We start from the raw sequence: 15,159 nt of genomic DNA on the forward strand, positions 1-15,159 counted from the left end.
TTTTTTGATGCCACAAAAAAGAGGAAGTTTGGCCAATTCCGAGTCCATGCCTCCTGAATTGTCTTAAATACAATCTAATTTGAACTCACCAGTTTTTCTGAACATTGTAGTTAGTTCTTCAATATTGCACTCTCCAAACATTATTTGCAACTGATACTATTTTTTCGATACATTATTAATATAATAATAGTCTACCTCTCTTGCTCAAAAGTAGATATTTAGGAATTTGATTGTGAAATTGCAGTTTTATATTGAAGATGCAAAATAATGATATGATTATTAGATACTTTGTATTCATGTTCAGCAAAAGTATCAGTGAACGTTGAGTAAAAAATAATTGTTTGAATAATCAGTAAAAAAAAATGAAATGAATATGTTTTTGGGTTTTAATAGGTTGATGAATTGATTTCAAAATTCTATTTATATTGTCCAGAACTAGAACATAAAAAATCAAATATTTGAAAAATTTTGAGGATTAATTTACTTTCTATATATCAAAACACTGCATCAAAAACGTGGTGTAAAGTCACATAATTCAAAAGTAAACCATATATTTCGGAATGAATGATACAAGTTCCATATTTGAAACAGTTCTTCCTTATTTCAACATCATTGGAAACGATTTTTTCATCAGAACAAATTCAAACAATTAATGAGTATATTATAGTTTCGAACAACACTACAAACTTCTTAAATATAAGATATACATCAATGAAAGCATTATTTGCTTACATTCATTTCGAATCATCGATTCAATTTTGTCCTTTCATCAATCGAATATTTTATCCAAATAACAGAATACTATTTCTCCTTGTTCTCAATCACTCTAATATAAATATACATTTCAATTTATTTACCTCTGTTAAATTACTGGAAGACGACCTTGGCTCTTATTATATATATATATTTATACTAACAAATTCTTAAAAATAAGGTTGATGAATGAAAAAATATAGATCTAGAAAATCATTTGAAATTTATTTCAGGCCACAAATATAAATAGAATTAACTCGAAAATTAAAATCCGAATAGCAAATTCTGAACATTTTTAGTTATGTCAGAATCTTTAGTAGTAAATATAAAATGAATATTGTTATGAAAATAGTTTACTGATTGCGACCTTGGATATTAAATAATCAAAAAGTTCCTGCATTTCAATTTTTCTCTCATTAGTTCCTATGGAACTTTCTTGTCAGCTAAAAATTTTGAATAAATTTAATATTATTCTCTCATATTAGATGCGATGATTTTTGCATTGTGAATTTTCAATAAAAACTTCTTCTACAACATTTTCTCATTATTCTTCTGAAATTATCGGTAATTCTGACCTTTTGTCGATTATTCTGTTGAAAACTTCTTGTGTGAATAATAAAAAATTTTTGTAAGATTATAATTTAAATTCACTTTGAGATTACGTTTTTTTGCAACTTATCAATAGTTCCATAATAATAACGGAGATCAGAATTGTGATCACTTGAACTTAGATGGAAGTGAAAAAAAAGATAATCTAATTGAAAGTTTGAGTTGTACTCAAAATATATTTTATAACACCTAAGAACAATAATCGATATGATATGTAAATGTCCGTTATTTTTCCATAATTACCTGAATGTGCAATAGTAAAATTGGTTTCATTTCTATTCGGATTTAATACTGAATTTCATTGATCAAGAGATATAAATTCAGTTGTCTTCATTAACAAATTCTCAAGCAGAATCGATCATTTCTTCTGTACGAGAAAATTTTCTTCCATATTTTCACTTTGAACAATTTTTTCAAATTTTATACGATTCTTAGGAGTCGAGTATCCATAATATTTAATTTCTTCATTTGATATGATTGATATGATATACATTTCGATAATATTGACTTTTTTGAATCATGATTAGGGCTGCTTCTTTCAAATTTTCATTTTCTTCAATTGAGGAACAGAAATTGCATTGATGGATACGTTGATTGATTCACATTTTTCTTCATCGAATTTTTTCATCAATCATAGAATACAGGCCCAAAATCAAGAGGAATACATTATTCCATAGATAGTGATATGACAATTATTGCTTACCAATTCACGTTGATAAACAACTTAATATAATTTTAATTTCTATCAAAAGTTTATATGAGGATGAATAATTATTTGTGCTGATTCTTTTCAATGAATGTGATTAAAAGCATTTTAAAGATGAATATTACAAAAAGGGTTTTGTTTAATCATCCTCATATTTAAATATTCTCAAATTTCCAATAAATCATCAACAATACATAGTAACAATAACAAAAAAATAGTTTGAGTTTGAGACCAATCAATTCACGTAAGAGTATATAACTCAGAAACAAATAATTTCGATTCACAACCAAGAGAAATATAAAATTCTTTAAAAATGAATACATCAGATTACTTCAAAAATCCTCTTTCAAATTATAAAGGACGAGAAATTCATTTCTCGTAATCTTCAGTGTCGTTTTATTCCATAGTGTTGTACTGAACATTTTTCACTTTGAAGTACCTGAATATGGCGTAGCCTGAAATAGTCATCAGTACAAAAATGGCAAGGGTTGTACCAACAGCTAATGGTGCTGTTTCATCTCGATATGTCTTCATTTCTTTACATTCCATTGAAGGTTCAAATTGCTCGCTCTTATACATGAAGGGTTGCAGTTGAAGTGCTCTAAGCAGAAGAGAACCACGCAGACCTGGTGGTGGTCTATCCTCCTTGTCTGTTTCTAGGTCGATGTCCAGTTCTTCGCAGGAATAAGATTTTCCTACAGGTGTTGGAATGAGCATCGTTTTGTGATACAACTTAATGGCATTACCTGCGTAAAAAATGAATCACTCTATAACAACAGATCGTTGGTAGAATTTAGATTAACAGCAGTCAATATGAGAATTTATTTTGTCAATCAATAGCCTATGCTCTGCAATTAGTTCGAATAATTGAGTGAAAATCGAGGTCAACAAAAATAAAAAATCTAAGAGAGCTTACTAACTGTTTCTTCATAATAATTTGCTTTTGCTGAGGATTGCTATAGAATTGTTTGACATTTATTTCTTATTTCGCCAAATATACAAGAAACCACAAAGTGTAGTACTGGACCGAAGTGCCTTTTTACATTTCCCTAAACTACCAGTGTTCCAGAAAAAATTCCACCCTGTAAATTCGCATTCAAAATTAGCATATCACATGATGAATATTTTGTTAATCTTATGGAGGGAAAGTGGTATGAGAAGAAACTTCGAATAAATCAAACTTTAACATTATGTATCTTCATAGATGAAGCGTTTCAGAGCCCATGTTTATGGTGCTTGTTTTCTTAAAATGATCCAAGGAATCTATCATTATCGTTTGTACCTCCAAAATTTAGGAACAACCTCTATATTGTACGCTAAGTAACAGATCAAACTTCTTCTTGAAACCATTGATAGCTACTTGACCCCTATTAGCAAAGCTGGTTTCCCGCCTACCTTGAGGCAATATTGGAATCTTAAATTGGCGCATTCGCCATTTTGTCATATGTAACTTTTATTTGGGGTCACTTTGAAATTACTCTCATGAGAAAATAAATGAGAAAAAATAATGAGCACTAAAAAGTGGAACAATATCTTATGTCAATGTGATATAATTATATCAAGTTCATTTAAATAGGTACCTTTTCTTCTGAAATTGTGAAACGCTAAATATATTTATGTAGTGGGTATACCAAAGTGCTTGGATCTAGAAAAATATTGATGGCATATTTTCAAGTTCAATTTTTAAAGAATTGATTTCCTGAAAACCGTAGCCTTATAGGTTTAACTGTTTTCAAGCTATAAGAGAAAATATGAAAATGGTGTGAAATTTTAACTTCTCATATCTTCTTTATTACTGGTGCTATAAACATGAAACAAAAACATTCTACAGTCACTCTTTTAGTAGAATCTATTGGTGTAATCAATTGTTTTTATTGCAATTAGTTTTGAAGAAATAACACCAACTTTTCTTTCATCAATGTGAATCATAAAAATTTCTATAACAAATAAAATTCCCTTTTCAAAATTATATTGAAATTTCTTATCAATATGATCATCTTTCAACTTCAGATAATTGAAATATTTGATGGCCACCAAGGTCAACGTATTTAACACTGTTAGATTTTTTTCCTTTGAAGACATTTTTTTGGCTTATTAACATGTACCAATTTGAAAACAATCTAACGCTATTGAATCTGGAAACCTTGGTGGCCACCAAATATTTCAATTATCTGAAGTTCACAGCTTATCATAAATAAGCAATCAGTTGATTTGACGTGTGAAACTGAATCTTTGATGATTTTTAAAATTTGATTAAAAATGTATATATCATGTAATATAATCTTGAAAAGGAGAAAAAAAACGATTTCATTTTTGTTAGGAATTACACCAATGCCTTCTATTGAAAAAAGTGCCAGTCCAAGTTATGAAAACTTTTCATTTCACTACATTTTCAAGTTTTCTATTATAACTTGAAAACATTTAATTTATGAGGTTTTGATTTTCACTAAATTAATTCTCTCAAAAATGAAGCCGAAAATGTGTCATTCATTTTTTTTTTTTGCTCAAAGAGATTCTGAGATCCTCTCACTAGACGACGAATTTGGGACAACCAATACAATATAAGTCCGTCAGGTTACAAATAGAGCAATTTACAATTTAAGAGAAAAGTATTCAAATAAAATTTATATAATAACATCAAATTCACATAAGATACTTCATAACTTTTCGGTTATTTTTATTTTCACATGCAAGTCATTTGAGTCATTTCAAAGCGACCTCAAGTCTCAACACAAAAAGCTGCGAATTGCAAAATGGCGAATACGCATATTTCAGATACCATATTGTCTCAAGGTAGGAGCTTCGAGAAACCAGCTCTACGATACCACTTTGCTAAAAGGGATCAAGTACCTAACCAATGGTCTTAAGCAGAAGATTGACCTGTCACTAAGCATACAAAAATGATTCAGGCGTTTTGTTTTAATTATAGAGAGCTAGTGCATTGAACCAATGAACAAAATCTGAGATACTTGAGATGCTGGATAACTGATAGTGTAGACTAGACCCAGATGTCAAAATAATATCAAGAACAAAGCATGCTAGATCGTCATTGAGCAAATGAAGAGTCTACCAAGTAGGTCATCCTTGGACTTGAATATATACAGGGTGGCCATTTGAAAACGAAACAGACGAGATTACAGACGAAATAAAGTTTTTCGATAGAAATGCTCGGACAGGTCGATTTCTGTTTCGAGGGGGACAACTTAAGATGTAGGTTACGGACGCATAGCACTTCAACCCTTGCTGCTACAACCCCCACCCCCAATTTTTGAATAGGGAAGATGGGGTGAGTGATACCTCAATTTAAAGGTATTTTATACTGATTTCAGCACAGTAATTGTTTATTCATTTTATGCATTAGTTCTCGAAATATTCATGCGTTAGTTAGTTAGGAAGGAAGCCACAGTCATGGTTGTTTTGAAGCTCAAAATGCCGATTTTTCACAAAACACTACAAGTGCCATGAAAACACTACTTCATTTTCAAATACTTAGTTAAGAATATTTCGAGAACTAATGCATAAAATGAAAAAACAATTACTGTGCTGAAATCAGTATAAAATACCTTTAAATTGAGGTATCACTCACCCCATCTTCCCTATTCAAAATTTGGGGGTGAGGGTTGTAGTAGCAAGGGTTGAAGCGCTATGCGTCCGTAACCTACATCTTAAGTTGTCCCCCTCGAAACAGAAATCGACCTGTCCGAGCATTTCTATCGAAAAACTTTATTTCGTCTGTAATCTCGTCTGTTTCGTTTTCAAATGGCCACCCTGTATATGGGATGGAAGCCTGAAGTTTGCAACTCTAAGGCGAATCCAAGCATCTGAAATATGGATCCTTCGCAGAATGCTCGAGATTTTTTTTGGCAAATGAAGTGTCGAATCAGAGGATGCTAGACAATGTAAGTGCAAATGGAGAAACGGCCTACTTCAGATATTTGTGATCAGTATCAATCTCTCCGTTGATCATAAAGGGCAAAATAGAGGTAAAACGAGAAACTGGAAGGAAACAACACTTCTGTATGAAGAATATAAGAGACTGGACAGGAATGGATGTCCAAATGTTAGTTCACATCAACGAACGAATTTACCATGGTTTTCGTCTCCACTATAAGAGACACTAAGAAGAAGAAGAATTTTTAAATCATAGCGTCACGACTAGATTATGTCAATTGAACGAGGTGCATGCCCTCTATATGAATGATTATATTGATGATGTTCTAAAAAACACTCTACTGCATTATTTTTCTGGCTATGTATTTCAAGGGATGACTCACCATGAACTCCTTTCAGTTGAGGAAGATCAGGACTAACAGTTAGTTCTACTTTATCGATGTACCATAGTTCTCCACCAGGTGACTGAAATTAAAAATGTGCAATAAATATTGATTCTGAGCATAATTGTTATTCCACACAAAAATCTAGTAATACACAGTTTTTAACTAATCGAAATCTGTTTTTTGTACCAAATTCTAATTAAATAAAAAAAAACTTGAGAGTTTTCTCTGTTATTGTGCTTATTTGTATTTGAGCAACTTGCTCATGTGGAGATTCAAAAGGTAAACAACAGAACTCAACATAATATGATGTATTTAGATCAATTTAATTAATCTAAACATGTTTCTGATGTTTTATAATCTTATTTTTCGAACATTACAATATTTTACTTACTTTTGAGAAGCTAATTATCAAACTGTATCCAGTCCATGACAATCTCATATAGGAATAATCTTCATTCTTGCAATCTCCTTCTACTAAAGCTTGTTCTGGTACGAAAGAGTCAGCTTGTTCTTCCAAATTGTGTAATCTGAATTTTACCTGAAATGTTAAGGAATGTCAGAAATGGAAGAAATTTAAGAAAATGGAGATTTAAGTAGAATCCATAGATTCGGTCCTCATTTGATGCCGATAGCAATTTATTATCAAATCAAATAACACCAAATTTGTGGAAATTCATTTTGTTCCCTGTACTCGCATTATTCTATATTCTTTACTTCTTTTTGAATCTGAATCTCTATAAAAGGGTCTGTTATTTATTACTTCCAACAACAATTTCTTTCTGTGTCTAAAACCTTTAACATTATATTGAATTGCCTACTGCGTTCAGTTTTGAATCACCACTAGCATATGGAATTTAGAGTAGTTCGTTCCAAATTATTCAAATATTGAATTCTAATATCTCACGTATGGCAATCATTATAAGAATTTTTGATTACTTCATATGACAGAAGCCATTTTTTCAAGATTTGCAATAAGATGAAGCCATTAAAAAATTCATTCAACTAACATAGTCATGAAAACTGGTAATTTCATAATTTGAACTCTGAACAAGAATTAACTAACTGAAAAACACAAGAAATATAATTTATCCAGATTTCTGTAAGACAATATCAAAATAACGATAGCGTGATAAGAAAACATTGAGTCAAATCTGACTCCAGATTTTTTCCTTTTAATGTATTAAATTAATATTTCAGTGAGATTTCCATTTCTTTGAACGGTGAAAACTGGAATCCTGAAGTTTTCAATTTCGTTAATGGGAAAAATCCGACTGAGGGTTCCGTAAATATAATCGTTCAAAATTCTGTTTACCTAATCATGTTCGATCGAAATAAAAATTTAAATTCCAATGAAAAATAACCATTTCAGGCTTAGTGCAAGATCTTATGTTGATTGCGTAACCAGAACCTTAGAAACTTAAGGAAAAAAATCGAAAAAAAAATTACCCAATATTTCCACACAACCACAAAACTGATGGAGTTGATAGTTTAGGTATTGATATGAAACAACAATAATTAAGCGAATCACATCATAGAAACTGACTCAACGTACTGCTTTGTTCATTTTTTCATTCCAATTTATTCTACAAAATCACTACAGAGGTTCTACAATTGAATGAAAAGCCTTAAAACAATATCGCTAGTCTTGAAGATCTGTAATCACATCAAAATACTCGATAAAGCATTGACTGGTGTAAGGAGTTTTAGAATTTTCATTTAAGCTTTCTTGGAAATCACAGAACTGTATACAAGAGATGATATTTATTATGATGTCATATGCTGTTGATTATTTTATCTAGATTATACGATCCATGGACAATGGAGTGATTATTTTACAAGTACAAACTAAATTTCAACCTAGTTAGATTTGTTGTTACAGAAATGTTTGGCATTTTGTTTCAATATTAAGTTTCAATTTTCTATGGTTTGGGTTACGCGTTCAACATGAAATTTTGCATAAAGCTAATATTCATGTAAATTCAGAATTTCATCTCTACCAATATAGTTTCGCAATTATCAGGAAACCAATATTCCGAATGGCAAAGTTCACGAATTCCCTAGTTGGATTGCGATCATTAACGAACATAACCGCAGCATTCTAGATCCGAAACTTCTATGAAAATTTTTAGTTTCCTGGTCGTTCCGTTCGAATTTGACCAAGCTTGGATTGTTGCAGTTTGAGACTATTTCTAGCTCGAAATGATAGACCACTCAGTTTAAATAACAAATGCTATAAAACCATTATATGTAAATACATAAGAATCGTTAAAAAAAAGATTGCTATGTAATTTTTCGAATCTGGGAAAACTCACCTCAACCACAGCATCAGTTCTCAGTAATATGCAGGTAGTTCCTGTTTTGCTGTTGATGAAACGATATGTTGCAACCCCGTCTTTACTCTCTGAACTTTGAGTGGCAACTCCACTCACTGGAGCAGTTGTGGTGGAACTTAGCCTTAGTTTGTGAGGCCGATCCGTTGGCTGGTTAGGTAGATGAATTGCTGATATGCATGATGCTAAAATTGTATCTGAAAAAAAATTCACTCATTATTTTAAATTTCAGACAAATGAAATCAGTAATTTGTTAATCGGGAAAACACAGTCAGGTACTGAATTCAACGTTCCACAACGTAAGCTTAAAAACGTCAGTTATAGTAAGAAATATATTTCCTCGGATGATTCCAATATTTCAAAGATTCATTATTGGTAATAATATCCTTCAAATTGATATTTTACATTGCAATCGTACTTATATCGATATTTTGTTGGTATAAGATTAGATCACAGGTAAATTTATCTATGTACTACGTGAATCTACCACTTAAGTACTTATGTAGATATACCAAATATATAGATCTAGCGGCAAAGTAGATCTAACAAATTAGTAATATCCGCTGACTTTGTAGATTCACCACCTACTATCCTATTAAATTTAATTTACAAATCAATGGGCTGATATCGACTCAATCATGGAGGTATTGAAGAATACTCTATGGACGCAACAAATTTCGCACCAAGTTTGTAATATCTTTTCATGTAAAAATTAACAAAACTGACGCGTTCTATTCTTATGCATTTGAAAAAACACATGAGAATTTTTTATCACAAATTGAACGAGGAATTGAAAATTATTTTGATTTTCAAAGATCTCGGTGGCGTACAATTTTTTCATTAAAAAAAAAAGAGATAATTCTCCGTATGTTCGCCAATGATGACCATAAAATTCTTGATGCCAATAAATGCGCAACTACCTCTTGAAACCCACCAAATTTCATTAAAATTTCTCGTCCGGTATGAGAGCAATAAATAAATGTCATTTTAAATTACATACATGGGCGTACCCAGCGAGGTGCAGGGGGGAAACTACCCCCCCGTAGAATTTATTGTAATTAAATTTTGTTAGTTGAATTCATTACAATTCTTCAAATAACTATTTTAATAATGGAAAAAATACGTACACTATTGAAAATTACGAAATTAGGGTAATCTATTGTTGTTTTATTAAATTATATTATACAGGTTGGCCATTTGAAAACGAAATAGACGAGATTACAGACGAAATAAAGTTTTTCGATAGAAATGCTCGGACAGGTCGATTTCTGTTTCGAGGAGGACAACTTAAGATCTAGGTTACGGACGCATAGCGCTTCAACCCTTGCTGCTACAACCCCCACCCCCAATTTTTGAATAGGGAAGATGGGGTAAGTGATACCTCAATTTAAAGGTATTTTTATACTGATTTCAGCACAGTAATTGTTTTTTCATTTTATGCATTAGTTCTCGAAATATTCATGCGTTAGTTAGTTAGGAAGGAAGCCACAGTCATGGTTGTTTTGAAGCTCAAAATGTCGATTTTTCACAAAACACTACAAGTGCCATGAAAACACCACTTCATTTTCAAATACTTAGTTAAGAATATTTCGAGAACTAATGCATAAAATGAAAAAACAATTACTGTGCTGAAATCAGTATAAAAATACCTTTCAAATGAGGTATCACTCACCCCATCTTCCCTATTCAAAATTTGGGGGTGAGGGTTGTAGTAGCAAGGGTTGAAGCGCTATGCGTCCGTAACCTACATCTTAAGTTGTCCCCCTCGAAACAGAAATCGACCTGTCCGAGCATTTCTATCGAAAAACTTTATTTCGTCTGTAATCTCGTCTGTTTCGTTTTCAAATGGCCACCCTGTATATAATATATTATAATTAAATTATTTTATTAATTACAACCTGAACGTCCATGGTTTGCCCCCCTCCTCATTTTGATCCTGGGTACGCCCTTGATTATACATTATTATTATTATTTGAACTGGGATCGTTTTGTTGATTATACAATTAAGTAACTGTCATAATTTTTTTAAACAGAATCACCTTCTGAAGTTTCTCGCACTTCACTTACATTCTGTATGCAATAGTAATTCCAAGCTTCGTGAAAAATTATAATGATTTATATTCCAAATTAGCAAAAATAAACAAAAAAAAATTTATAGTGAGTCAAAACCATATTAAATTCAAGCAGAATATCGACAAAAAGTGTAAATCATCATTACATAAAGTCAGCGCTCGTTAGTTCGTATCAATTGCGCCCTTGGTGATCACATTGCCTTTATAAAGTTTTGAGATCTACAAGGGCAGAATTGGCGCATGAATGAACGAGCGCCCATATCTCATTTTTCTATCTAATTCGCTTCAATCCAGATTCAAGTCTCGTGAAAAATACTTGCATTATTCATGTAACTCCCACGCTGCAGGCGTGGGAGTAGATTCTGCTGAAATTCCCTGTGTACCTACGTACGTGGGAGTCTCAGATTCTGTCATTGTATTTCACCCACTCACCTATATAAATTTACACCGAGAATGAAGCGGAAAATTTCGATGGCTTTTCAGAAATGAAGGAGAGTTTCCGATACTTGACAGTTTTCGAAATTGATACTTTTCAGTAAAGCCAAAATAAATATTCATCGGGCAAAATCGAGATAGTGCATAAAAAAGTTCTGCAATCCGTTATAAAAATAAGAATTTGGGAAAAGCACGTTTGTGAAGAATTCGCGAGTGGTCATATTAGTTTTTTCCATGTAATTTTATATCGAAATATTGTGGTAGGTACGGGAGATTGAAAATGAGTGTATAAATTAATTACTATAAAAAGTAAACAGAAAACATCGCAACGAAACAACACAAAATAAAAAAATTTCAAAAACGTTTGTATAGCACTTTTTATAGTAAGGGAGGATAGTAAGTTCTAGTACTGCTACATACCTATATAAGCGAAATAGGTTCATTACAGTAGGCAATTGAAATCAATCAAAATAGATATCCTTGCTTAGTTTAAAAATAGGAATAATTCCGTATAAAAAAAATTATCTCGGCGTTTGAACCCTTGAATACTTCGTTCGAAATCACTTATAGAGTATTCAAATTTTCAAAACACCTTCTAGGATTAGGACATCGAGCTGAAAAATATTTATAACAATAAACCAGATCCTTGGGATTTCTTAGGTTAACGGATCAAAGCGATATAAAAATGTCTAAATCAACATTTCCAAAAAAATTTTGAAATATTTGACAGACTTGTTCTAATATCATATGTTTAGATTCCTTCCCACAATCCCAAATGTACTGTAAATATTTTAAAGAGTGAAATTTTGGACTATTTCAAAATTCTAACTAATCATGACAGTTTACCAGAAGGATACTGCAGGTATAATTTATTAATAATTAGTTTTTTTCTATGAAAATATTTTATTAAATGGGTAAATACCTAATTGAAGTTTAGTGCGAAAAGAATATATATGAAAAAAATATAAATGACATAGAAAGCAATATTATAACGATTTTTTTAATTGAAGAGCTGATTGGTATCCACAAGTTCAAATTCTACGTAGATATGGAATAATGTTTATGTTAAGATTTATTAATGATTCTAGATATTCCACAAGAAAATAAACAATTCTGTGGAAACTGCAGTATTTTTTTTTTATTCTTAAATTCCACACTACCTGTTTTAAAGCCAAACGTTTAGGATAATTGTGAATAATAATTCAAGTTCAATGAATCAGATATTCAATATCGAAATTTCGATGAGGGAATTTGAATTTATGAGAAATTATCAAAACGTAAAAGATATTCAAATTTCTCCAGCTAGGTAAATGTAGAGAAACCTAGTTACCTATACCTAGGTTTATCATTTCCATTTGTTGGTATTAGATTACCTAGCTAAAAATTATTTTGATGATTGATTTAATCAAAAAATCATAAGGTAAATTAATGTTGAAACAATAAGAAGGTGAAAGGATATATCTATCGAAGCGAATATCTAAATAATAATACACTAGGAAGTAATTAAATGTAAAGACATTGAGTTGGAGTATCTACTATTGATGAATATATTTTTTTTTGCATGACCGGTTGAACCCTGGAAATAAACCTAGAATAATTTTAGAATATAGATATTATTTAATAATTAATATTTCTCATTATCCATCATTTCTGAATGGAAATTTTAATTGGAATTTTGCAGAAATTATTTTATGAAGGAAAGTAAGAAATTATGAAGAATTTCACTGAAATATTCAGCAAAATTCGAGTAATCAAACTTTGTATAACCATAGGCGCAATATCGAGTTAACATGAAATATTGGAGAAATTCTTTTCAAAAACATTTTGATATTATTGCCATTTCAGTAGTAGGTACTTAACCAGCATAGGTCGACCCAAATTGAAATCCACATTCCAACGATATATTTTCAGAGGAAAATATTCCTAAATCTAACAGAATATTTCTCGGAGCAAGTCATTCATAAGGTGGAACAATTTTCTACACTTACAAAGGATAAAATTGATGCAGAGAGTTGTAAGTCTTGATATGGCCATTTTTTCAAAATTATGTCACTATTCTACCGCATCCGCAGATGTTGGAGATCGTAGGTTCGAACCAGTAGACTGCTGAAAAGACGGAATAGTTTTAGTCCTGCAGGACGCAGGACGTTCGGCAGTATGCCCGTATCAATAAGTGAGGGCATGCGCTTGCATCACACTTGAATAGTGGGTGTCGAAATTGTTTTTCGAACAATCCTCTGAAGCATTCCCTTTGGACATCGTTTCAATTATTTTATGCTCTTCAGACTAATTTATGAACGACGTTGAAGGGTCTGGCTGGACATAAGATTGACAAAGACAGAGATTATCAAGTGATTAATAATAATATCAACAAGCGCGGTCCCAGGGGGGGGGTCAAGGGGATCATGCCCCCCCCCCCCCAAAATGGAATCACCTAACACTTAATATGCGTTTCAAGCAGACAATGTACGAAATGGTCCCATCAAAAAACTTGAAGCCCATAACCGGTGAACCTCCTCAAAATTTAAGGCTAGGACCGCCCTTGGATATCAAGTCTTTCCGTGAAATTTAAGTAACTCTACGGCAATTGGATATCTATGTACAGGGTGATTCAATCATCCCATTGGTAAACCCAAATTTTTAGAGAATATGGCCGAATATTTTTTATTCTTTATATGCGTTTTAAACAAGTCAATGTTTATTTGAGGTGTGCGTAACATTCGACAAAAAAAATAAAGATGCCATTCGAAAGATGATTTCTTTCTTATTTTTTCATTTCAAATGCCATTTTTTCCATTTTGAACCGTTAGCGATATTCAGCGTGTTTATGTTGATTCTATTCCATTCATTTCTTTTTTTTGTATTTTGACAGTATGCCTTGTTTTGTCTCTTAAAATCAAAGAGTCTTCGTAACAAACTATTTCTCTAGGTATAGTTATATGCAATAAATAATATATTTCAATTACTAAAGCCAACTGAAGCGACAATAAATTTCTTAAAGAATGATGATTGTACAATCATATTGGATCAATGTAATTTTATTACTAATTTACTACGTTTCCTTTTCTGTAAATACTTTTAAATATTTTGTAAACATTACTACCTGTACCTTATACTCAGAGGAATAGAACATTTTTTACCATGTATCAATGACCCAGTTGTCGAGACACGTTAATTTGAATTAAAAAAAATTACTAACGACACATCTCAAATCATTTTGTTCTACATATGCCCATGATTTTGATTCATTCAATCATATACCTACATAAATTATATCTTATCCTTATTTCATTATAAGTTACTTTTGAATATCAAGAGTTACATCGGCTAATGCATTTGTTAATTTTATTTCATTTATTTATTTTGAAAATATATATTTTTCACAATCCGGACCTGCGCTATCGATAAGTCACTAGAAGTGAATAATTAATCTAGTTAATATGCTTTTTCAAACGATATTTTTGGGTTGTTTTCATATCTTCGATTTTATATGTTTTTACATTTGAAAAAATGTTTAAAAAAATTACCTTTTTGTTGGTTTTTTTGCATATAACTAAAATATCAATTCTTCTTGAATGACCTTTCCATATAAAAATAAAGTATATAAGATTTCCTACAAATTTCTCCCTTTAAGTTATTTTTTCCGATATACCGTTCAAACGATTATAGTTGCAAATTGGCGTATTTTACTGTATCTGCAAAACAACACTTTTTGGGGTAGTTTTGATTTATTCGATTCTATATGTTTTTTGGGGTGTTGAATCCAAATCTGAGGCTTGTCACGAAAAGTTCGTACGGTCCTGCGTTGACCAAACTTTGTGCGGTGTACGAACCTGTACATTCACTTCATCTTTTTCCTCTTTTCGAACCAAATAAGTAGAGGGCAGCAATGTACGACGGTCGACTATTTTATCCACACAATAATAGTTTTACCTCTTTTGTAATAATTTTTGGTAGGTTTTTTCACGAATACAGGT

At 31.4% G+C, this 15,159-nt stretch overlaps 1 protein-coding gene across 1 annotated transcript; it reads right to left on the reverse strand.

Annotated features, from left to right (window-relative positions):
• Window positions 1-534: 534 nt before the first annotated feature.
• LOC123673493 lies at window positions 535-13,336 on the reverse strand. Its single transcript, XM_045607999.1, has 5 exons — window positions 13,171-13,336; window positions 8,658-8,872; window positions 6,737-6,883; window positions 6,343-6,424; window positions 535-2,814 (listed from the first exon to the last, which is right to left on the reverse strand). The coding sequence occupies exons 1-5, from the start codon at window positions 13,214-13,216 to the stop codon at window positions 2,465-2,467; spliced, it is 840 nt and encodes a 279-aa protein (XP_045463955.1). The 5' UTR covers window positions 13,217-13,336; the 3' UTR covers window positions 535-2,464.
• Window positions 13,337-15,159: the final 1,823 nt, after the last annotated feature.

Source organism: Harmonia axyridis, chromosome 2 (assembly GCF_914767665.1).
Source record: "Harmonia axyridis chromosome 2, icHarAxyr1.1, whole genome shotgun sequence".
Taxonomy (NCBI): domain Eukaryota; kingdom Metazoa; phylum Arthropoda; class Insecta; order Coleoptera; family Coccinellidae; genus Harmonia; species Harmonia axyridis.